Genomic DNA, 26,085 nt, shown 5'->3' with positions numbered 1-26,085 from the left:
AACCTTACTTTACAGAAACACCAGTGTGCAAGGTTTGCTAAATCAAAAGCATGCAATCATTTACTGTATACATCACAGTGCATCAGTGATAGCATTGCATTCAGTGCTACGATTGAAGCATCCCAAAGAACAAAATGTTTGTTACCCATATTATAGACTATCACAATCATGATTATGGTGCAAGAGGAGGAAAAAGAAGATTGCTTGCTAAGAACACAGACAGTTTCATCATGAGGCCTACAGAGTTTGAACAGTACTTCATAATCTAAGCAAAGAAAGTATTATTCTTTTTGAGACAACAAAAAAAAGAAGTCTAGATGAATTCTCCTTTAAAGCTTGTACATTCAAACAGCAGTTAAGTTGACTTTGTCTTGGCTAAAAATAAAATGCACTTCACTTGAAGGCACTGGATCTTAATCATTAAATCAAATAAAACCGAAGAGAACCGTGACACTAACAAGTGATTTAAAGTAACAATACATAAGATATTTGGAGTGGAGTTTGCAATCATTTGGTGCAAAACACAGGGTTAGTGAACAGAGGATTCAGGACAGGTGTATTGGAACATATTGAACATGAAAAACGTATTGTATCATGCTATGATGTGTTGCATCACATTTTATATTATATAAATAAATAAAAACACACACATAGCAAAATGTGTAACCATATAAGTGGTTCTATACTCTTTTCCATTAAATGCATTGTCATGTGTTTCACTGCATTTTCTAGTTCAGGTAAAATGCATGGACATTAAAAAACGCGTTATTTTCAATAGTGGGTTCACCCCAATGCTGGAAAAATAATAAACCCTGCATGCTACATTTCAGCGGAGTTTAACAGCTGTTTTCCATTCAAATGCATTGTATGTCAAAGCACTTCCTTAAACATCAAGGCAATACAGCTGTCGAGTCACAGAAAGGCAGCTTAAGTTTTCCTACCCAACATTTTGTTTAATTGAATTTTCTTATAAGGAGGGCTTTTTCTAGAAAAATTGAATAAGAGCACTCTGTGTATTAAGAGAGAAGTACCCTCTTTTCTTGTATATAAACATCAGAACTTGCTTACTACCAGCCACATTAAAATGTAATCAATTATTGCCTTCTATAGTCAATTTTCAGATTACTCCTTAACAGCAACTGGTCTTAATCAATGGACTTAAGCTTTCCCTCAGGTACCCATGGACACCCTTCTTAAAGCCTGGTACATACTAATAGTTTTTTTTTTCTGTTCAACCCAGCAGGACACCCCCCTCCCCCCCACCAGAACACTCTGGTCAGCTTCTGGTTTTCCAGCATGCACATCTGACAAAAGCTGGCAAAATGGCCAGCTTCTGTCAGACCAGCTGGAATGCACACAGGCAAAAAATGTCGGCCGGTTTTTATTGAACCGGCCGATGTCGGCTGGCATTCCGCCCCTGTGTACGGGGCTTAACTATCTACGACTATCATGGAGAATGATCAAAGCCACAATGTATTGTGAAATTATGTTTTTATCACCCTTACATATCCCCATTATCACAGTTATCACCTGGGAATAAGCCAAGGTTCTTGCTGTCTAAATTGTGGACAATTAGAAGCAGACTATGCCCAATCATGCGTTCTGGGCATGTCACAAGATTAATCAATGGAGTAGTTATTTCTAACCCCAGAATGAGTATATTTTAGAAACCCCTAGTACCAGGGTTTCCAAAGGCTGCAAGCACATTGCTACTATTTCTCTCATAATTAAAGACAATCCTGCACAAGTAGATTTATTCTGACCCTCCATCTATTTTGTTATTTACAAAAGAAAACTTTATCCTACGTGGTGGGTGGGTGTCTAAATAATGAAACCCAGGTTTAAAAATTCTTCAACAGGGTATGTTTTCCAAACCCTAGCTATTAATGCCTAACAATCAATCACAATGTGTATCTAACTAGACTAAATTACAAGTCAGCACCCAGTTAAAGTTCCACAATATGCATAAACCTCATAAACTATGGGTGCTCAACCTGTGGCTCTTCAGCTGTTGCAGAACTACAAGTCCCATCATTCATCTGCCTCTGGGAGTCATGCTTGTAACTGTTGGCCACACAATGCCTCATGAGCCTTGTAGTTCCGCAACAGCTGGAGGGCCACAGGTTGAGCACCCATGTCATAAACTAACCTTACCAAATGAGGTGTGTGTGTGTGTGTGTGTGTGTGTGTGTGTGTGTGTGTGTGTGTGTGTGTGTGTGTGTGTGTGTGTGTGTGTGTGTGTGTGTGTGTGTGTGTGTGTGTGTGTGTGTGTGTGTGTGTGTGTGTGTGTGTGTGTGTGTGTGTGTGTGTGTGTGTGTGTGTGTGTGTGTGTGTGTGTGTGTGTGTGTGTGTGTGTGTGTGTGTGTGTAGGATAAGACCAACCACCACACAAAACCCAACCATCTATTTGTTTAGTAAATCACATATTCTTAGCTGGACATTAAAATAATAATATTGTATTCTACGTTACACAGTCAGTCATTCTAAATATGCTGTTATGCGACTGTAAGTACATGATGGTTGTATTGTCTAAATCAGGCATGACCAACCTGTAGCCCGAGGGCCGCATGCAGCCCAGAACCACAGGCAATGCGGCCCACTGCCCCCTGACTATTATTTTTTTGCTGGGGAGGAAGGAAGTCGAGTCGGGGGCATGGCCACAGCGGCTTCCAACTAACGGTAAGCAGAGGCTGCCTCGGAGCCTCTGTCAATGATAGACAGCACATTGGTGACATTCCAGGAGGCAGGACTTCGTATGACAGCGGTCGCCGGGTAAGCGGGAGATCCCTGCTCTGTGTAATCCAGAGGCTCTCCTCTCGCTTCATTGCAGACTGCTTTGGATGGGCACGCACTGGTGAGGCTACATTGTATACGGATTCCATTTCATTTGATCATCCTCTAGTTGTGTTAAATTAGTGTGGGGGGGGGAGGGGGGGTGGAGCGGGAAGGGCGCAGCGGCGTTTTAATACTTATATACCTTAACTGTGGTATATATTTTATATGCGGCCCGAGAAAATTTCTCTACACTCAATGTGGCCCAGAGAAGCCAAAAGGTTGGACACCCATGGTCTAAATGCATCATGCCTGCTGGTAATTGCATTTTCAATAAAATAGGGATGAAAAAAAAAAAAAAATTATATATTATATATATATATTTTTTTTATATATATGCACACTGAAAAACTAAATTTGCCATTAGAGAATCACTGTGATTGTAGCATGTGACGAAGGAATCTCCATGATGGTACTACAAGGAGGGATTCCCTTTCTTTCCTGGAACCCCCCTTTAACTGGGTAAGCAGAGAGCTATATTGCGAAAATCATAAAATTTTAGTTAGATACATTTTATATTTACTACTAGCTTACTGTGGCCTCTCTGTAAACATCGACACATTTATCCCTACTGATTTCACATGTCATTATTGGCCTCGTGTATAATAATAATAATAATGATAAAAAAGAAAAGCAGGTAAATTGAAAAAAGTGTATTTCCCTGAGGGCGTTTAGAAAACACTGTAAGGTGGCTGGAGATAGATTTAAAAAAATACAACTTCAATAACAAACAAAGAAGTCAGAAATTTCAGATTAGAGTGTATTTACTAATGGCGCATTACAATCATATAAAAAGATCCAGTGTCCAAGTAAATGAATGCCAGACATATCAAGCCATTACATGCTCAGCATCTCAAGCCAAATGACAGCACACTAGTGACAGCAGCTGACATTTCCAAAATGGTCTCCATCAAAATGCCATTTGGAAAATGTGCCTGGAGGCAAAACATGCATTCCCATTTTATTAGCATTCCTACCTTTTGCGTTGGCTTCTCACTTATAGGCTAACATTTGTGACAGATTAAACAAAGAGAGAGGGTTAGATAGATGTGATAAGAAAACCTTGTAGAAATAGGAGCTTTTTGAGCAGAAAGAAATCCAGTACCTTGAATCCACATCTTTCAAAGTATGCTTCCTTTTCTTTTTCAGCAAGTTCACTACGCTTAAAGAACTTCTTATTCTCCTGAAACATTAAAAAAAAAAAATTGCATTTGAAAAGACGAATCTACAGGTTAAAGCATTGGTAATGGTCAACAAAGGGGAAGCAACAAATTATTTCAAGCCACCAGCAGCCAAGTTTGTCTGATATGATCTTTTTTCTTATACATTATCTGACTTTAAAAAGTTAGGAGCCAGTGTTTTTTTTTTTAATTAACAAAGCTTTATTTAAACGACAAAACCCTTTCTCTTGTGTAGCCCTGATGTACATCTTTACAGATGAACGACACAGGTTTACACACGGAGAATACGCTTAGGTGCCAATATGTGAAGAAAAAAAAATTAAAAATCTTTAGCTCTGCTGCGAGTCACTAGAGAAGCTAAAGATTTTTTGTTTTTAGATGTTAAACACTTCGATACCAGGGACTTTCACCCCCATTCCTGCCCAGGCCAATTTTCAGCTTTTAGCGCTGTCACACTTTAAATGACAATTGCACAGTCATGCAAAACTGTACCCATGACATTTTTACCATTTTTTTTTCTCGCACAAATAGAGCTTTCTTTTGGTGGTATTTATTCACCACTGCAATTTTATTTTTTGCTAAAGAAAAAAAAAAAAAATTTAAGAAAAACAAAAATATTTTTTTCTTAACCACTTAAGCCCCGGAAGATTTCACCCCCTTCCTGACCAGGGGGTATTTTGCGATTCGGCACTGCATGATTTTTAACGGACAATTGCGCGGTCGTGCGATGCTGTACCTAAACGAATTTGAGGTCCTTTTTTTCCCCACAAACAGCTTTCTTTTGGTGGTATTTGATCACCTGTGCGATTTTTTGATCATGCGTTATAAATAAAAAAAGAGCGTCAATTTTGCAAAAATAACAATATTTTTCACATTTTTTTTATATGAAATTCCCCAAAAAAAAAATGTAAAAATCAAAATTTTTTAACATTTTCGGCCAATTTGTTTTATGCTACATATGTTTGTCAAAAAAAAAAAATATCGCAAAAAGCAAAAAATTTTGATTGGTTTGCGCAAAAGTTATTGCGTTTACTAACAAAGGGAAAGATTTTTGTCATTTTTGTTGTTTTTTTTTTTTAACGTGCAATGGCGGCGATCTGCGATTTTTTTTGTGGGACTGCGACATTGCGGCGGACAGATCGGACCCTTGACTGACATTTTTGACACTTTTGGGGTTACCAGTGACATTACTGCAGTAATCAGTGCTATAAATATGCACTGTTACTGTAATAATGACACTGGTAGTGAAGGGGTTAACTTTATTTGAGAGGGAGGGGCTGTGTGTGTCCCTAGGGGCGTGATTCTAACTGTGATTGGCTGTGGCTTGAGGTGTAGGAACAATGATCAACGGTCCTACATAGTAGAACTGTATGATCAATGTTTCTACACAGGGGAGAATGACAGGCGGCTTGTTTACACTAGCCGCCTGCCTTTCTTCTGCTGTCACGGGGGGTCCGTGACCGCGCAGGAGCGCGCCTCCGGCGGCGCGCGCTCGCTCCCTAGAGCCTCACAGGCTAGTGACGTACCGGTACGTCACTTTGCCTGTGAGGGGCTGAGCGCCGCAGAATATGTACTTGCGGCGGTCGGCAAGTGGTTAATTTATTTCATTTAATTTCTTTAATTTTCTTCTTCACTGATGTGTACTTATAGGAGGCACTGACGATCAGTGTAAATGTGCCTGTCAGAATTGCCAGTGACAGTGCGTGAGGAAATACTACCGATAACCGGCAAGTCTGTTTACAATGTGATCAGCTGTGATTGGACACAGCTGATCACATGGAAAAGGGTTGCTGTGATTGGCCCTTTACCTCGATCACAGAGCGCACTCGATGCAAGCCCTGGGGGTGCACAGGGGGTGAGGTTATGGGAGGACGTCATTAGGCACCTTCCGATAACTAGCTGACCACGGGAATAGGCTGACAAAAGCCAGGACTCAATTTCCAGCTGCCATGGTGACCTGACGCCTGGGATGTTGTCGAGCCCTGGTTTATTTATGTAATTTTAGAGCAGGAGGAGGAGCATACTTAACTAATTTACATGCATGCATACACATCTATGCATGTAAAGTCATTGTAATGGCTAGAATAAGTTATTGCGCTGGACCTCTCCGCCAACTTTTGTCAGCAAGTTTAAAGCGTTTAAATACAAGGTAATTAGGTGTGCATGAGGTCTTAGATTTACCAACAGGCATGCGTTTTTAGGCTCTGATTAAAGTAGTTCTAAAGGCTGAAGTTAAAAAACCTTCAGTGTACAGCTCCCCCTTATATTCACCTGAGCCCAATCCCAATCCAGCGATGTGCACAAGAGCAGAAGCTCTCCTGAGTCTCTCCCTCCTCACTAGCTGAGACACAACAGCGGAAACCATTGGCTCCCACTGCTGTCAATCACAGCCAGTGAGGAGAGTGTGGGGCTGAGCTGCACTCCGTATGTGTCTCAGACACACAGAGGTGGCTCTGGAGCGAACACACACATGTGCCCCCAGAGCAAGCAGCTTCGTAAGGGGACACTCAGCCAGAGGGAGAAACGAGGAACAACGGAGTATCCTAGAAGAGGAGGATCGGGCTGCTCTGTGCAAAAGCACTGCAAAGAGCAGGCAAGTATGACAGTTATTAATAAAAAGAAAGAAAAAAATATCAGAAACCTTTACAAAATGCTTTAAGTATCACCTGAATGTATTGTTCAAGTCGGCCCTCACACTAAGGGCTCATTCAGATTGGCACAGAGGCCTGTACAGAGTGCAAGAGCCCTATGTTTATGCACTTGGAGCAGTGTGGAGCTGCATGTAGGCAGCCAATGGAGGTGCAGCAGCTGTACGGACATTTAGGTTTGACAGGTTCACAGGGACAAGTTTAAAACCTTGAATGCAAACAGTGTGGCCCTGTGTACCTATCAAACTCGGATATCCATATAGCTGCTGCACCTTAAAGCGGAGTTCCAGCCATTAAACTCACCTGTCCAGCGATGCGGCCGCCCGAAGCCTCGATCCTCTCCCTCGGCATCACTGCTGTGGGCACCCGGCTGTGACAGTTTGCGGCTTCACAGCCGGGTACCCACTGTGCATGCGCGAGTCGCGCAGCGCGCCTTGATTGGCTGGCAATCTTCTGGGACCTCTGACATGTCCCAGAAGATTGCAGGGAGGGAGGAGGAGAGGAGAACTTCCGCTCAGGGCGCCGCGGCTCTCCGAGCGGAAGTTGGAGCGGGTACCTGTCAAAACTAGGTACCCGCTCCCCCCCCAAAAAAATGACATGCCAAATGTGGCATGTCAGGGGGTTAGAATACCTAAAGCGGAAGTTCCACTTTTGGGTGGAACTCCGCTTTAACTAATCAACATAGGCTGCTTACTACGCAGCTCTACACTGCTCCAGACACAAACAGCTCTCTCTATATGAGCCTGTGTTCCCAAGTGAATGAGCCCTAAAAAGATGCTGGTAAATCTAAAAGGAAACTGTATAGAGAATGTACATTTATAGTGGATATAAAAAGTCTACACACCCCTGTTAAAATGTCAGGTTTCCGTGATGTTAAAAAAAAAAAGACAAAGCTAAATAATTTCAGAACTTTTTCCACCTTTAATGTGACCTATAAACTGTACAACTCAATTGAAATACAAACTGAAATATGTTAGGGGGGGGGGGGGAATTAAAAAAACTACAATAATGTGATTGCATAAGTGTGCACACCCTTATAACTGGGGATGTATCTGTGTTCAGATTAAGGCAAACACATTCAAACTCATGTTAAATAGGAGTCAGTACACACCTGCCATTATTTAAAGGTGCCTCTGATTAACCCCATCTAAAGTTCAGCTGTTCTAGTAGGTCTTTCCTGACATTTTCTTAGTCACATCCTACAGCAAAAGCCATGATCCGCAGAGAGCTTCCAAAGCATCAGAGGGATCTCAATGATAAAAAGGTATCAGTCAGGAGAAGGGTACAAAAGAATTTCCAAGGCATTAGATATACAATGTAACAAAGTGAAGACAGTCATCATCAAGTGGAGAAAATATGGCACAACAGTGACATTACCAAGAACCTGGATGTCCTTCCAAAATTGATGAGAAGACTAAAAGAAAATTAGTCAGGGAGGCTGCCAAGAAGCCCACAGCAACATTAAAAGAGCTGCAGGAATATCTGGCAAGTACTGGCTGTGTGGTACATGTGACAACAATCTTCCGTATTCTTCATATGTCTGGGCTATGGGGTAGAGTGGCAAGATGGAAGCCTTTTCTTACGAAGAAAAACATTCAAACCCGGCTAAGTTTTGCAAAAACACATCTGAAGTCTCCCAAAAGCAAGTGGGAAAAGGCGTTATGGTCTGATGAAACCAAGGTTGAACTTTTTGGCCATAAATTCTAAAAGATATGTTTGGCACAAAAAAAAAAAAAAACAAAACACTGCACATCACCAAAAGAACACCATACCTAGTGAAGCATGGTGGTGGCAGCATCATGCTTTGGGGTTTTTCTTCAGCTGGAACAGGGGCCTTAGTCAAGGTAGAGGGAATTATAAACAGTTCCAAATACCGGTCAATATTGGCACAAAACCTTCTGCTAGAAAGCTGAACACGAAGAAGAACTTCATCTTTCAGCATGACAACGACCCAAAGCATACATCTAAATCAACAAAGGAATGGCTTCACCAGAAGAAGATTAAAGTTTTGGAATGACCCAGCCAGAGCCCAGACATGAATCTGATTGAAAATCTGTGGGATAATCTGAAGAGGGCTGTGCACAGGAGATGCCCTCACAATCTGACAGATTTGGAGTGTTTTTGCATTGAAGAGCAGGCAAATATTACCAAGTCAAGATGCGCCATGCTGATATACTCATACCCAAAAAGACTGAGTGCAGTAATAAAATCAAGGTGCTTCAACAAAGTATTAGTTTAAGGGTGTGCACACTTATGCAACCATATTATTTTAGTTTTTTTAGTTTTACTTCCCTCCACCTGAAAGTTTTCAGTTTGTTGCTCAATTGAGTTGTACAGTTTATAGGTCACAATAAAAAAGGTGGAAAAAGTTCTGAAATTATTTCTCTTTGTCTCATTTTTTTACATCACAGAAACCGGACATTTTAACAGGGGTGTGTAGACTTTTTATATCCACTGTATATTAAAAAAAGTGGTGTTTCATGTTAAAATTTGGTTGTACAATAACCTTTGGATTTACCAAAACTATGCAGCTGTGAAAGTCCAGCGATACATTCCATCTGATTTGTATCCAATCAGACATGCCCCTGAACTTACTGACAGACCCAAGGGATATTGTACAATTACACTGCAACTTGTATTGCCAGCTTTAGGGCTCTTTCACACAGTCCGCCTCCATAGGCGGATCCGTGCTGCTCAGCGGGGATCGATCCGTGATCCCCGCTGAGCCGGCGGATGACAGCTCCGTCTCCGCTTGCAGTGCGGAGAGGGAGGTGTCACAGCCCCCGCTGCTCTCTATGAGGAATCGGATGAGAGCGGACCGCCTGTCCGCTCTCATCCGATTCCATCCGATCCGATCCCCAGGACGGATGGAAAATAGGGTTTCCATCCGTCCGGATTTCACTGATAGGATCGGATGCGGATGGCAGCGGGTGTCAGCGGACATGTCACCGCTGACATCCGCTGCTCCATAGGGCTGAATGGGGCATCCGATCAGATCCGCCTAAAAAACTGACAGGTGGATCTGATCGGAACGCCCGTGTGAAAGAGCCCTTACATGTGTGAACAGCACTGAAGTGAACAAATTAAAAAAAAAAAATAAACTTGCTGTTGCATTTTGAATGATAATTGCGCGGTCATGCAACACTGTACCTACACCAAATTTATGTCATTTTCCCCCCACAAATAGAGCTTTCTTTTGGTGGTATTTGATCACCGCAAGGTTTTTTCTTTTTTGCTAAACAAATAAAAAAAGACTGAAAAGTTTGAAAAAAAAAAAAAAAGTTTTGTTTATGTTATACAATTTTGTAAATAAATATGTTTTTTCCTGCACTGATGAGCACTGATGAGGCTGCACTGACAGGCACTGATAGGTAGCACGGATATGCAGCATTGGTGGACACTGATAGGCAGCACTGCTGGGCACTAATGGGTGGCACTGGTGGGCAATAATGGGCACTGGTGGGCAGCACAGATAGATGGCAATGATGGGCACTGGCGGGCAGCACTGATGGGGAGGGCACTGGCGGGCAGCACTGAGCCCGGATTGCCATCCCTGGTGGCCATAGTGGGCATCCCTGGGGTCATGGGTGGGCATCCCTGGTGGTTCTAGTGGCACCCCCCCCCCCCCCCGAGGGTTTGCACTGGTAATCAATGATCTGATTACCAGTGCAGACCCCCCCCTGTCAGGAGAGCCGCAGATCTGCTCTCCTTTACTCATGCCTGTCAGGCACGAACTCAGGAAAGCCGATCAACTGTGTACGATGTGACCAGCCATGATTAGACACATGGTAAAGAGCCTACGTCAGTAGGCTCTTTACCGAGATCAGAGATGCGGTGTGTCAGTGTGACATGCCGCATCACCGATCGCCACTCTGCGCGCCCCCGGGGGGCACGCAGAGCGCATTATCCTGCCGCCGTCATATGACATCCGGTCAGGATAATGCAACCACTTTCCCACCATCAATCGCCTATAGGGCGGGCAGGAAGAGGTTAATAAAAGTTTTACAAACCCAACCACATTTAAAGTGGAGCTCCAGGCAAACAACTAGATGTCTAAAGCCCCGTACACACGATCAGATTATCGAACAATCTGTCGTCCGTTTTTTTGTGGCATGCTAGTCTGATGTGGAAAGTGAAGAGGTTATTTTCCCGTACGACAGAATTCTACTTCAGAAGTGATGTCATGTGTTGGATTGCTTTGTATGTGTTCTTTCGTCTCTGAGCATGCCTAGTCTTGCTCTTAAGATTTTTTTCCATTGAAATCTGTACTAATGAGATGAAAATCGGACGTTGATTTGATGGACGACAAAAATTATATAGCCTGCACATCAGGATTTTGTCAGCCGAAAAGTCGGAGTTAGCTGTCGAAAGCACCATACTAACAATCCGAAAATCGGCTGATCGGTCGTCGGACCAATTTTCCCTACAGATTTTCTTATCGTGTGTACGGGCCTTTAGCCTCACAAATTTACTCTCTACGGCCAACATTTTGACTTTCTTGCTCCTGTCATTTATCCAGATGGAGAGCATTCAGATTAAACATAATCTAACTACTGCAATATTCTAATCTAACTGATGCGTTTATGTTTTTCTCTGCAGTCAAGCTAGGGTTTGTATGTCCATAGGTAAATTCAATGAAGTGTTAGACCCTGTTCCCACCCGAGTAATTTTCAGCTTGTAAAACGCTCAGCTCTGAAGCTCCAAAGAGCCCAACAAGCAAAATTCCATTCATTGAGCAGGAAAATGCCCAAATAGCAGCTCTCCACCCCTAATTTCCTCTCCCTCTCCTCCCCCCAGTGCTATTGGCTAAACAAAAACACCAGAAGATTTAAAACTCTTGTAATACACTTCTGAAATGCATTAAAAAAAAAAAGCATGCAAAACGCTAACAAAATTGCCCGAAAAATGCCAGTAAAATCGATCCGCTCAGCTGTGAATGGAGCCTTAGTGCCGGTTCACATTTGTTGCGATTGCGGAAATCGCATGTAATTCGGAACGCACTGCTCCTAAATTACATGCGATCTCATGTGCGGTGCAAATTTCAGCCATACACTTTGTATGGCTGAATTCGCACTGCATCCGCAATAAACACGCACATGAGGCTTTTTTTATCCGCAGCAGAATCGGATCGCATGGTGGTTCACACTAGTGCGATCCGATTCTGTGCGAACTTGCAGATCACACTGCGATATGTTATCGCAACTGGGGGTGTCGTTAACTTTTAATTGACACCCCCTGCGTATCGCATATGGCAGTGTGAACTGCCAGAGGTGCAGATGTGATGCGGGATCACGCTTCATATTCGCAGCGTTCCCGCATCGCACAAATGTGAACCGGGACTTATAGCTACAATATTTATTTTGAGTAAAGACAAAAGCAAAAACAAAGGACAATAAAAACTGGCTTAGGGCTCTTTCACACGGGCTTTCCGTGTGAAAGGTCCGCTGCGGGACTTTTTTTTTTTTTTTTTTCCACGGAGCGGATGACATTTCTGTCATCCGCTCCGTAGGTCCGCATATCATCCCATCCGTTTGTGGATGATATGCGGACCTAATGTAAGTCTATGGGGGATTGCGGATGTCAGCGGATGACACCGCTGACATCCGATTTTCCTTCCTTTCCGTTTTTTGAACGGAGGAAAAATAGGATTTTTTCTGTTCCAAAAAACGGAACAGAACTGACAGGAGGAAAATCGGATGTCAGCGGATGGTATTCCGCTGACATCCGCAATGCCATAGACTTACATTATGTCCGCAAATCATCCGCAAAAAAATAGGATGATTTGCGGACATACGGAGCGGCCGTGTGAAAGGGCCCTTAGACTCTATACTTCTAACAAAGGCAAAAGTGTATCCAAACCAAAAAACAAAATAATGTAATATACCCGACCTTTAATATGGCAGCTGCATTCGTTTTCTTTTTTCAGACTTTTCTGTCTTAGTGTGACAACAAATCACTCGCTATACTATATCTGTACTTTGGAGGAGTAGTGTTGTCATCCTAGGCTGCTCTTTCTTGATTTAGACTACAGAACACCTCCCCCTGTCCTTTCCCATAACAAGGTGGTGGTGGGGAATCTTGTAGTCCACAGTGCTAACCTGGGCAGGGCTGATAAGCCTCCCTAAAATTTCAGTGGAAGAGGAAATGTGTTGCCAGCTCACTACAGGAACTTGCCAGCTCAAAGGACTTCCGGCAGGGCCAGCAGGTATTTATTTTTTTGCACTTATATAAATAATATGACAACACGCTTTTAATGATATATTTGCCAGAGCAAATGGAAAATTCCTGTGGGAGTTCTATACACTTCACTTCAAGGATTGGCATCTGATTATCATTAGCCACTTGTGTACCTCCCTCCGCCTTTTGTACTGTGTTAGGGAGGCCTCGCAATGCTGGATCATGTACATGTACGTGATCCAGCATCTACTGGTAGGGGGCCCTTGCTGTGCTCTCATTTGCTACAGCACAAGTTGGTTAGCAGGTCCTGGCCAATGATTTATGACCGGGACCTGTTGATTGGCTGAGCGAATCACAGTACAGAGCCCTGTGTTTAATAACAGAGGACTTTGTACAAGGAGCAGCGATGTGAATTTTTTTCTCCCTGCAAAGCAAGAAGAAAACAGACACACGTATAAGTAAAAGCAGAACACATTACACACATTAACACTTCTTAGGCACACAGTTAAACCTTTGATTGCCCCTAGATGTTAACCACTTCCCAGCCAGTGTCATTAGTACAGTGACAGTGCAAATTATTATCACTAATCACTAAACTAGTGTCACTGGGGAGGTCAGTGGCAGTTAGTCAGTTCCCACCCAGAATCAGTAAGTGTCAGATTGTCCGCCGCACTATCGTAGTGCCATTATAAGTTGCCGATCACCGCTATCACTAGTATATAATAAAAAAATATATAAAATTCTAGTATATATGCACCATAGTTTGTACATGCTATAACATTTTCATACAAACCATTCAATATACACCTATTGGGATTTTTTATTTTTTACCAAAGACATGTAGCAGAATACAATTTGGACAATATTTATGAAGAGATAAACAGAAATATGGTGCAGCGCTACTGTGCCATATATCCATGTATATATATATATTAACAAAAAAAAAAAAAAACACACATACATACACCCTCCTTCCTTCCTAGGATAAAGCTCTACTAAACAAGCCCAATCAGAGGGCGATACAGGTATAGGAAATAGGAGCCCTACCTGTGACATCACACATCCACTGCCAGTTGCACGGAGCGATGAGTGAGCAGACGGTTTTGCAATGAGCTTGTTTGATTTTAGCTGATTGTGTTTTATTTGGGGGCAGTTTAATAACCCTATTTGCACGGAAAGCACTATGTGGTTGCCTTTATATTGCATGTCACTTGCATGAGGAATACTTGGATTGAGAGTAGAGCTTTATCCTAGGAAGGAAGGAGGGTGTCCATCCCAGAGTGATCGGCAGGAGTTGTAAATCAGAGCGTTTGATTGCCATTTGTGAGGTGAGCAGGTTTTTCACCTGGTGGAGGACACAATATACAGATTCAAAATTAAGAAAACTATATGAGAGCACGGTGGTGGAATTGTTTAAATGACAGGACTTATTTTTGTGGAATTTTTTTGTTATATATACAGTACATGGATATATATGTAGCAAGGTTTCCAGGCCTGTGGCCTGATGTGGGTCTGCCATTAGTACCCGTAGTCTCTCCAGCCCATGTAAGCTGAGTCCCTAGGTGTGATAACTGAAGCAGCGACAACTCCGGCATCTTTGTTTGTGGTTTTTATTGGAATTAGGGGATGGGAGAAGGGAATGAGTGGGATACTCCTTGAGGCTTAACTATTTACAATTGGGACTTTACTTCCAAAATGCCCGTTGGCGCTTCCTTGATGCCAGCCAGCGCCAGCCAATGCTCACTGACACTGAGAACACTCTGTAGAACAAAAGAAGTGCTGAATCCTCAACTTATAGTCCAGAAGATCCAAGAATGAGAACTGCAGAACTCCTGACACTGTTGCACTGTGAAAGTCACTGAATACTTTCCCCCGCCTGGCACAGCTTGAGGTAGTATTATAGTAGAACTCTGTATAGCTGTCACTTTAACTGGCATGCTCTGTACAATTCAGGGCCCAAACTGCAGGTGCCCCCTTTAACCTCGAACTCTTCAGGGTCCACTGACTATGTACCCCCTCTGTAGCTTCAGGGTCCTCAACCTAGGTACCCCCTTTACAGCTAGCTGACACTGGATCCCAGAACCTCTTCCAGAGTGGTCCCCTCTAACTTCAGGCAGACCCCCAGGGGAAATCCTCAGTACTCACAACCTGTGTAGGCTGTCCTGGCACTGGACCTCTCTCTCTGCAGGCTCTCGGCACACCGGATCCCCTCAGCTCAACTCCGCACTCTCTGGATTCTCAGACGAGACCCCGAGACATCCACCTTCCTCAGATAGGAGGAGAGACAGCCGCACTCTCCTTCCTGGGACTCTGCTCCTGCCAAAGACACTGTGGCACGCACTTCCCCCCAAACTTATACCCACTCCCAGAATCCTTTGCAGCATAATATGCCTTCTGGGGTAGTTATAAGCTGGGATGTGTCCCCTGATTGGGCTTCCCACACTGCCCTATGAGAAGCCTCTCACAGGAGCCAATGGAGATACTTCTCCCCTCAGCAAACACACCTGGAAGCCCTGACACCCTACTAAATAAATCACAGCCCTGCTGTTAGGCAGACAAGGCCCTCTATACATTTACCTAGCACCTACCTGTAGGGTGCTACAATAGAACAGTAGCACTGCACCATTTTTCTGTTTATTTGATTAATTTTAGTGTGGAGAATCACTAATCGTGTCACAGCAGCAACTGTTTTGTTTACATATTGTTATGAATTTCACACAATATTAGTATACAAAGTTATTTTTTGTTTTAAATGTTGTATTTCTAAGAATTCACTGTAGCACTCAGTAGAGGGTAGCGCCGATTGGATCTTTGAGTTAATATTTATGAATAAATTTGATGTTTTTTTTTTTATTGGATATGTTTTGTATCAGAAAGTAAAAATTGTTTGTTTTTTTCTGTTTATATAATAAATAAAAAAAACTAATCGTGATCAAATACCAATAGAAGAAAGCTATTTATGTGAAAAAATATATGTAAATTTACTTTGGATACAGTGTTGCATGACTGTGCAATTACCAGTTAAAGAAGCGCACTGCTAAATAGCAAAAAAATGGCCTGGTCATGAGGGGGTAAAACCTTCCGGAGCTGAAGTGGTTAAATGAAGTCCAAATCATTTTGTATTCAAGTACATACAGTATGTCTGCATGCAGACCCTTTACATCTAAATACAGGGAGGGAGGGTGCAGCTAACATGACACTATAATGGAGGATAGACATGACACTATAATGGAGGAGAAGGAGAGGTGCAGGGAATATAGACATGACACTATAATGGAGGAGTAGGAGAGATGCAGGGAGGACAGACATGACACTATAATGGAGGATAGACATGACACTATAATGGAGGAGTAGGAGAGGAGCAGGGAGGATAGACATGACACTATAATGGAGGAGTAGGAGAGGCGCAGGGAGGATAGACATGACACTATAATGGAGGAGTAGGAGAGGAGCAGGGAGGATGGACATGACACTATAATGGAGTAGGAGAGGTGCAGGGAGGATAGACATGACACTATAATGGAGGAGTAGGAGAGGAGCAGGGAGGATAGACATGACACTATAATGGAGGAGTAGGAGAGGCGCAGGGAGGATAGACATGACACTATAATGGAGTAGGAGAGGATAGACATGACACTATAATGGAGGTGCAGGGAGGATAGACATGACACTATAATGGAGGAGAAGGAGAGGTGCAGGGGGGATAGACATGACACTATAATAGAGGAGTAGGAGAGGTGCAGGGAGGTTCTACTCAGAGGGTGACCCCCAGTAGTGACAGGGCTATTTACTCACCCCCAGTAGTGACAGGGCTATGTACTCACCCCCAGCAGTGACAGGGCTATGTACTCACCCCCCCAGCAGTGACAGGGCTATTTACTCACCCCCAGTAGTGACAGGGCTATTTACTCACCCCCAGCAGTGACAGGGCTATGTACTCACCCCCAGCAGTGACAGGGCTATGTACTCACCCCCAGCAGTGACAGGGCTATGTACTCACCCCCAGCAGTGACAGGGCTATGTACTCACCCCCAGCAGTGACAGGGCTATGTACTCACCCCCAGCAGTGACAGGGCTATGTACTCACCCCCAGCAGTGACAGGGCTATGTACTCACCCCCAGCAGTGACAGGGCTATGTACTCACCCCCAGCAGTGACAGGGCTATGTACTCACCCCCAGCAGTGACAGGGCTATGTACTCACCCCCAGCAGTGACAGGGCTATTTACTCACCCCCAGTAGTGACAGGGCTATGTACTCACCCCCAGCAGTGACAGGGCTATGTACTCACCCCCAGCAGTGACAGGGCTATGTACTCACCCCCCAGCAGTGACAGGGCTATGTACTCACCCCCCAGTAGTGACAGGGCTATGTACTCACCCCCCAGCAGTGACAGGGCTATGTACTCACCCCCCAGCAGTGACAGGGCTATGTACTCACCCCCAGCAGTGACAGGGCTATGTACTCACCCCCAGCAGTGACAGGGCTATGTACTCACCCCCAGCAGTGACAGGGCTATGTACTCACCCCCAGCAGTGACAGGGCTATGTACTCACCCCCAGCAGTGACAGGGCTATGTACTCACCCCCCAGCAGTGACAGGGCTATGTACTCACCCCCCAGCAGTGACAGGGCTATGTACTCACCCCCCAGCAGTGACAGGGCTATGTACTCACCCCCAGCAGTGACAGGGCTATTTACTCACCCCCCAGTAGTGACAGGGCTATTTACTCACCCCCCAGTAGTGACAGGGCTATTTACTCACCCCCAGCAGTGACAGGGCTATGTACTCACCCCCAGCAGTGACAGGGCTATGTACTCACCCCCAGTAGTGACAGGGCTATATACTCACCCCCAGTAGTGACAGGGCTATGTACTCACCCCCAGCAGTGACAGGGCTATGTACTCACCCCCCAGCAGTGACAGGGCTATGTACTCACCCCCCAGCAGTGACAGGGCTATGTACTCACCCCCAGCAGTGACAGGGCTATGTACTCACCCCCCAGCAGTGACAGGGCTATGTACTCACCCCCAGCAGCTGCTTCTCCTCCAGCTGCTTCCTCTTCCTGGCTATCTCCTGTTTCAGAATGTCCATAACTACCAGAGAACAGAGTAAGTCCGGTGCCTGCTCTCGCTCATACCTTGTGCTTCCTGTTTACACAGGAAATAGCTGTGCCGATTACCCATAAACCTCCGTGCGTCTACTTCCGGGTCTGGGGAAGGCCGTGGAACGCACGGATTTCTGGTTCCCTTAGCTAGCTACTGCTCCTACCTATGGTTACTCTGTTACACCTTACATATTAGATTGGCGCATGTCACAGGTCATGCTTGATTTAAAAAAAAGTCGTCTTCTTCTTCCAGGCATCCTAGGTGACATGCTTTCTGAGTACTAGGAAGTGTGTTTCATGTTATTAGGGACTGCAGACTCCTATAAGCTGAACTCCAGTCAAGTAGAAATATTTGCTTTCTGCATATTTCCGCAGAGCATTAGATGGTACTAGAGTCACAACACTACAGTGCAATTAGGGTTGCCACCTCATCCCTTCAAACCAGGACACACAATAATTACACAGGTTCTGAGGCTGATTAAGGTGGTAATTAAACTCAGTGCCTTATGTGCATTATATTAGTCTCAGAACCTGTGTAATTATGTGTCCTGGTTTACAGGGATAAGGTGGCAACCCCAAGTGCAATACAATGTAAATCCATCTCAGAGCTGCATGCAAGACAGCCCATAGAAGTGGATGTAGATGCAGCAGCTGCACAAACACAATCGCATGTCAACATTTGAACTACCACGAGCTGCTTTTGCTGTGATTGTCATGTTAGTCCATTCAAGTAAACAGGCTGCCTTATGCTGTTTTGCAAAAAATGCGTTCAGGTCCCCTGAACTCTGTATGTTACTTAACCACTTGCCGACCAGCCACTATACATATACTGGGGCAGGTTCCCGCGAAACGACATACCCGTACGTCACTTCGCGAGATCGCTCGTGGGGATATATGCATGCGCCCATTTGCCAGAGGGGAGCTGATCTGCGGGGCCAGCGGCCGCGATTGCTGCCGGGCACCCACGATCACTCCCCGTGGAGACAGAACGGCAGTCTACACGTAAACACAGCAGACCGTTGTTCTGTCAGCATGGAACACAGGGCTCCTGTGTTCCTCCTATTTAGGAATACAGGTCCCTGTGTTCATTCCATAAGCCCATTCCCCACACAGTTAGAAAGCACCCCCTAGGGATACATTTAACCCTTTGATCACCCCTGGTGGTAACCCCTTTCCTGCCAGTGTCATTCGTACAGTAACAGTACAAATTTTTAGCACTGATTACTATAGTAATGTCACTGGTCCCCCCAAAAGTGTCAAAAATGTCAGTTAGGTGTCCAATATGTCCACCGCAATGTCGCAGTCTTGCTAAAAATCGCAGATCGCCACCATGCAAGTAAATAAATAAATAAAAATGACATCAATCTTTCCCCTAGTTTGTAGACACAATAACATTTGCGCAAACCAATCAATATATTCTTATTTGGATTTTTTTTACCAAAAATATGTAGCAGAATACAAATTGGCCTAAGGGCTCTTTCACACGGGCATTCCGATCAGATCCGCCTGTCAGTTTTTTAGGCGGATCTGATCAGATGCCCCATTCAGCCCTATGGAGCAGCGGATGTCAGCGGTGACATGTCCGCTGACACCCGCTGCCATCCGCATCCGATCTTGTCCGTGAAATCTGGACAGATGGAAACCCTATTTTCCATCTGTCCTGGGGATCGGATCGGATGAGAGAGGACAGGCGGTCCGCTCTCATCCGATTCCCCATAGAGAGCAGCGGGGCTCTGACACCTCCCTCTCTGCACACAGTGCGGAGACGGAGCTGTCATCCGCCCGCTCAGCGGGGATCGGCGGTCCGCAACGGAATGCGGACCATGTGAAAGGGGCCTAAAATGATGAAAAAATTAGATTTTTTAATGTTTGTTTTTTATTAGGAATGTTGTATAGCAGAAAGTGAAAAATATTACTTTTTCTTTTCAGAATCGTTGCTCTTTTTTTGTTTATAGTGCAAAAAATTAAAATCGCACAGGTGATCAAATACTTCCAAAAGAAAGTTATATTTGTGGGAAAAAAAGGACATCAATTTTATTTGGTGTACAGCGTCGCACGACCGCACAATTGTTAGTTGAAGTAACGCAGTGCCGAATCGCAAAAAAATGCCTATATATCCAGTTAGGCCCCTTTCACACAGGCGGACCGTTCAGATCCGCCTGTCCGTTTTTTTGGCGGATCTGAACGGTCCCCCCATGCATTCCTATGGGGCATCGGATGTCAGCGGAGACATGTCTGCTGACATCCGATCCGATCCGTCAAATCTGGACGGATGGAAACCCTATTTTCCATCCGTCCAGCGGATCGGATGGGATCGGGTGAGAACGGACTGACGGTCCGTTGACATCCGATTTCCCCCATAGAGATGCATGGGGAACTGTCAGCTGTGTCTCCGCACACAGCGCGGAGACACAGCTGTCCTCCTGCTGCTCAGCGGGGGATCGGCGGCTCGATCCCCCGCTGAGAAAAACAGACTCCGTCCAACGGACGGAGTGTGTGAAAGAGCCCTTAAGGGACTATAATCAGGTGATACACAGGTGAAACAAATCCTCCTACATGCAAAATTATACACAGCGCTGTCCAAACCGTGTAAAAAAAAAAAAACAAACAATACTTCTAATGTCACCCTAAGAAAGTGAATACACAAATATTGCTAATAAAAGAAATACAAATATAAACAAATATAAATTGATATTGTGTCCTTATATGCACACATATATTACAATTCATATGATCGGTAGTCCATGTGTTCATACAGTCTCAATATTATAGTGAGTCTTTCCAAGTGTAATCTGTGCTTGTGACTTGTGCTTATGGTGTGCAGTAGACACAATTAAGCGTTGTGCTCTCCTCCTTATGTGCCCACTGCCCTCACTCACCAACCGACCGACAAATGGATAAAATACTCATCAGATATGCAGGTGTCCACAAGATATCTGTGTAGAGCGGTTCACTGCTCCTCCGTGCTTTCCAATGGGATGGTGGATCTCTCATAAGCGTAGTATGCAAAAAGTTCAAAGGATATTCATAGTATGTCAGTTTATTAAAATATGAAGTTAAAAATTACAAGTATTCCACTCACATGTAATACTCTTGAGTAAAAAGCAAACAACGCCAGCTGGAAACACAATTACCGCGGTTTGCGTAAGTATAAGTCCTGCCTAATGCATTTCACTGCTCCCTGCGTCATCAGAGGTTAGGTACGCCGGTGATGTCTGGATGTTTTATTAGAATGGCTCCTCCTACTACACCCATAGATCCTCCCACTACACCCAAAGGTTATTTCCATGCCTGCGAGTCATAAACAGGATATGTCGCCCATGACTCCACGGCCAGAATTCGGGCCAGTTGTTCTTATAAGGCCTCATGCACACGGCGCATTCAAAAAACGTACGTCCAAGCTAGTTATGATGCCGGGAAAAACCGGCGTTAAACAGCGTTTTTCAAATTATGTTAATGAGCGTTAAGGCGCGTCAGCGCTAAACAGCGTTTTTTTTTAAAAAAACAGTCCTCCTCCATTTTCCACACCCAAAATAACCACAATGCAATGTGTCGATGCCATTTTGGTGGGAGAGAGAGAGAGGAGAGAGCATTTTCAGATCAGCTGAGAGTGTTTCTTGCATTTCTGAGTCATGGATCCTGTTATGCAGAAGGTTGATGAGGCGATCCTACTCATCATCTTGAGAAGGATGCGTAGAAGGAGACAGTTGGAGGAGGAGAATGAGAGGAGCAGACGGCAAAGGTTCTGAGTGCATCCTGTCAGGTCGCAGTGTCTGGCCGTGGGGTACTTTACCACCATGTACACCCAACTCCGCATGTATCCGGACAAGTGGTACAACTTCTCACGTATGTCCGTTCCGCTTTTCGATGACCTGCTGGAGAAGCTCAGGCCAAGACTATCCAGGATGGACACGAACATGCAAAGCAGTGTGTCACCGGAGGAAAGGCTGCTTGTGACACTTCGGTAAGTGAAATAATTTGTGGGTGTTTTGTCTAGGGTTAGTACTTGGGTTAAGAGGGTTAGGTGGTGAGGTCCTAGTTAAAACATATTTTCAATGTATTTTTGAAAGATAGATATATTCTTTTATGTAATATGTAATAATTTTTTCTTTTTATTTTAGGTTTCTTGCTACTGGCCAAAGCTTTGTCTCCTTACACCACTATTTTCTGCTAGGTGTCTCCACGGTGGCCAAAATTGTTAAGGAGACATGTGCGGCAATATGGGAGGAGTTGAAGGAGGTGGTCATGCCGGAGCCGACTGAAGAGATGTGGGAAGCAGTTGTCGACGAGTTTTGGGAGAAAACTCAGTTCCCCAACTGTATCGGTGCCCTTGATGGAAAACACATCAGGGTGAAGAAGCCCCCCCATTCCGGCTCTGCATACTTTAACTACAAAAAATATTTTTCTGTGGTACTCCTGGCATTGTCTGATGCCCATCTTCAATTCCTTGCTGTTGATGTAGGAGCATATGGCAGCCAGGGTGATGCCCGCATCTTTCGAGAATCGGCCTTTGGACGTCGGCTACACGAAGGGCGACTCAACATACCAACAAGCAGGCCGCTACCGTGTACTGAGGAACCAAGCTTGCCATTGGTCATGGTGGCCGACGAAGCATTTGGACTGGCAGAAAATCTGATGAGGCCATACAGTGGCTATGGACTGAGTCACACCAAACGTATATTCAATTATCGGCTGAGCCGTGCTCGTCGTGTTGTGGAGTGTGCGTTTGATGTGTGCTCAGCAAAATGGAGGGTTTTGCTGTCATGTATGCAACTGGATGTTGACAATGCCACCAAGGTTGTCCTGGCCTGCTGTATTTTGCACAATTTCCTAAAGAGAAGCGACAGGAGCAGCGTTGAACCAGAGCCACGTAACCCCATGCACCGCGTGCAGTTTATGGACTTGCGAACAACAGCACGAGTCATGACCATCAGAGATAAGTTTGCGGATTTCTTTGTCTCGCCTGATGGGGAAGTGGCATGGCAGGATAATTTTGTCTAAAATCATTCATCTTGTAAACTTTGTGATATCTTCACATACAGCTTTTATTAAACATTTATGTCAGTTCTTTTGATGTCTATCATTCTTCCATTGTTCCAGTTCAATGTTGCATGTGGCAAGTGTGTGCCAGCCCTGGTCTGTGCATACACTTGCCACATGCAGAAGAAGGAGGGGGGTTTCCTTCTGCCTGTGGCAAGTGTGTGCCAGCCCTGGTCTGCCAGCCCTGGTCTGTGCATACACTTGCCACATGCAGAAGAAGGAGGGGGGTTTCCTTCTGCCTGTGGCAAGTGTGTGCCAGCCCTGGTCTGTGCATACACTTGCCACATGCAGAAGAAGGAGGGGGGTTTCCTTCTGCCTGTGGCAAGTGTGTGCCAGCCCTGGTCTGCCAGCCCTGGTCTGTGCATATACATGCCACATGCAGAAGAAGGAGGGGGGTTTCCTTCTGCCTGTGGCAAGTGTGTGCCAGCCCTGGTCTGTGCATACACTTGCCACATGCAGAAGAAGGAGGGGGGTTTCCTTCTGCCTGTGGCAAGTGTGTGCCAGCCCTGGTCTGTGCATACACTTGCCACATGCAGAAGAAGGAGGGGGGTTTCCTTCTCCATGTGGCAAGTGTGTGCCAGCCCATGTCTGTGCATACACTTGCCACATGCAGAAGAAGGAGGGGGGTTTCCTTCTGCATGTGGCAAGTGTGTGCCAGCCCTTGTCTGTGCATACACTTGCGACATGCAGAAGAAGGAGGGGGGTTTCCTTCTGCCTGTGGCAAGTGTGTGCCAGCCCTTACTGGCCTGTGCAGATGTACTTCTTTTACAACATACAACTTAAAAAAAAGAGGCAAAATATCATTTCAACAAAAGGCTTTTATTCAATAAACGCAAAAAAAAAAAGAAAAAAATCACAAATGCTGGTAGGTGTATCCTGACTGATCGTCATGACTTGACCGCGGTGACTTCGCACGTGGGTAGCTGATGTCAGGATGCGAGTGGGTGGCTTGGGCCTGTCGTTCTTGTGCAACCTCATGGTGGTAAGGGGGTCCAGGTAAGTTTTGTGGTGGGTAATGGGTAGGTGGTTGGGAGAAATCAATGGAGGAGTGGGGTGGGAAATAGGAGGGCGGGGACAAGACAGGTGTTGGGTGGCGTTGCGGAGGGGACAAGGTAGGTAGGTGGCGTTGCGGAGGGGGGCGGTATTGAAAGTGGGGTGTTAGCGTTGCTGAGGTCCCAGAGGGCATTGGGGGATCAAGAAAAGTGTTGAATGGATCGTTTGATGGTGGCGGGCCACCACTTAGTTTCGCATGCCGATATTGTGTCATAATGGCGAGCATGCGATCCATACAAAGCTTTTCTTTGGGTCCCCCAATGTCCTCCAGGATGTGGTATGCAGTACAGCAGAAGGCGGTGCGTGCGCACTTTCTGCAGCAACGCTAACACCCCGTCCTCGTTTTGAAGGACAATACCGCCACCCCTCTGACGCTGATTGCGGCCACGGCCACGCACAGCGCCACGGCCACGCACACACACCTCGTTGCCATGGACAGGTACCTCGCCACGGCCACGCCCCACACCACTATCGGGAATTTCTTCCACTGCAAATTCCAGGTCCCTGGATTCCTGTTAAGAAAGAAAAAGGTTCAGTTTGTCACATACATACAATGAAGAACAGAATGGCAGACAGACTAGACAGACACTAACCTGTATTGTGGATTCATCGAAGACATGAGATCCACTGGATTGGATGGTTATCGTCATGTCACTGTTTTCAGTGGCAGCACTGGGGGGGTCTGTCCTCTGACGGTTCTTCCACCACCTCCTGTCTAGCATCCTGTGTCAGGTCCGCAATATTAGATGTTGTCCTGAAAAATATATAAAAAAAAATGGCTGCAGAATAGCAATACATTCACAGAAAACGATGCTCTGAGCACCCCTATATGTAAGTCAAAAATACAGTATGTGCGACTTACTCTCTACTGCTGTCTATCATAGCTTGACGCAGGAATGCCAGATGGTTGTGGTAGACATGTCGTCTTTTGTGGGAGGCAGCTGCACCACTGGTGTTGGCTTTTTCCTCCTCAGTCAGATCCCTCCTGACCCGATCACGGAGGGACTTCCACCTCTTTTGGAATATTTTGCCTAAGAAGAAAAGTGAAGTAAGGTTAAAATATGCATTCTTTGTAATTATACAGCACACAAGTCATGCATTTCAGAAAAACTTACTTCTTTCCTTCTTTTCTGTGGTACTTAATCGGTCCCAGCCTGGTGTAAGTGCCTCTGAGATGTCCATCCATGTTTTGGATTTCTTTATCCTGTCACTGTAGAAAGGATGGGAGACATCCCACAGCTCAGGATGGGCCTCAACGGCTGAGATCAGCTCTGTCTGACCTATGTGAGCAGCCATTGTCCCTCTCTCCTGTATGTCCACAGAGACACACCCACCCACAGGGCTGAGCAAAGGACACTTGGGAAATGTAAAAATGCATTTCCTGTGTTTTTACTCCATTACAGTGACCAATCACATTTCTAAAAATTTCTACAGCTTAATAACGCCGGACGCGGTAAAACGCCGTTAAAAACGTTAAATAGCGTTAAATAGCGCCAATCGCTTTTAACGCTCTAACGCTGGGCCTCAGAACGCGCAGGCCGTGGGTTCTTGTTGCAGCTGAAAAACGCTTAGGCCACTTACAGCTTAAAAACGTCTTTGTGTGCATGAGGCCATAGAATAACATGGAGGGGCGTTTTTAGGCTGCAAGAAGAAAACGCCTGATGCTACTTACAGCGGCGTTAAAAACGCCCCGTGTGCATTAGGCCTAAGGAATCAGTGTGCTAAATGTATCACTATAGGTATCGTCTATTTTAAACAAATATTCTATATATCATTAGCGTTAACATAACCTTGATGCCTTATGGTCCCATAAATCACAGGCTAAATGGTACTACATGTTGTATGTGTCTGAATTAAAATATTATTTAAAATATGACATACAACAAAATGAACAATTACAAAAATACAAACCTGAGAGAAAATACTGTATATAGGAGGTATATAGGACCTATATTTGCTCAAAACCTCTAACCAGTATATGATATAGGCTAACTAGTTACCTCCTATACATTTGCTTCCCATGGTGTCTAAACCAGGCTTAGCACTCT

At 44.8% G+C, this 26,085-nt stretch overlaps 1 protein-coding gene and 1 pseudogene across 3 annotated transcripts in view; one reads left to right on the top strand and one right to left on the bottom strand.

The window, feature by feature from the left end:
• Window positions 1–18,014, bottom strand: part of PRPF18 (pre-mRNA processing factor 18) — an 85,469-nt gene extending 67,455 nt beyond the window's left edge. Inside the window, exons 1-3 of one of the 2 annotated variants that reach the window (XM_082254227.1) lie at window positions 17,866–18,014; window positions 3,938–4,015; window positions 3,810–3,836 (exon numbers count right to left, since the gene is read on the bottom strand). In XM_082254227.1, the coding sequence (XP_082110353.1) occupies window positions 3,810–3,836; window positions 3,938–4,015; window positions 17,866–17,931 (171 nt within the window). In that variant the 5' untranslated portion in view covers window positions 17,932–18,014. The remainder of the gene's footprint in view (window positions 1–3,809; window positions 3,837–3,937; window positions 4,016–17,865) is intronic. The other variant, XM_082254228.1, reaches the window with a different exon arrangement.
• Window positions 18,015–21,576: 3,562 nt separating this feature from the next.
• On the top strand, window positions 21,577–24,366 carry LOC309552576 (annotated as a pseudogene). The gene is made up of 3 exons: window positions 21,577–21,908; window positions 22,066–22,662; window positions 24,309–24,366. The product of its transcript is annotated as an uncharacterized misc_RNA (transcript).
• Window positions 24,367–26,085: the final 1,719 nt, after the last annotated feature.

This window comes from Pelophylax lessonae (assembly GCF_965119305.1).
Source record: "Pelophylax lessonae genome assembly, chromosome: 4".
NCBI lineage: Eukaryota > Metazoa > Chordata > Amphibia > Anura > Ranidae > Pelophylax > Pelophylax lessonae.
Note: the sequence above shows the minus strand (reverse complement) of the source record. Positions and strands in the feature narration are given on the sequence as shown.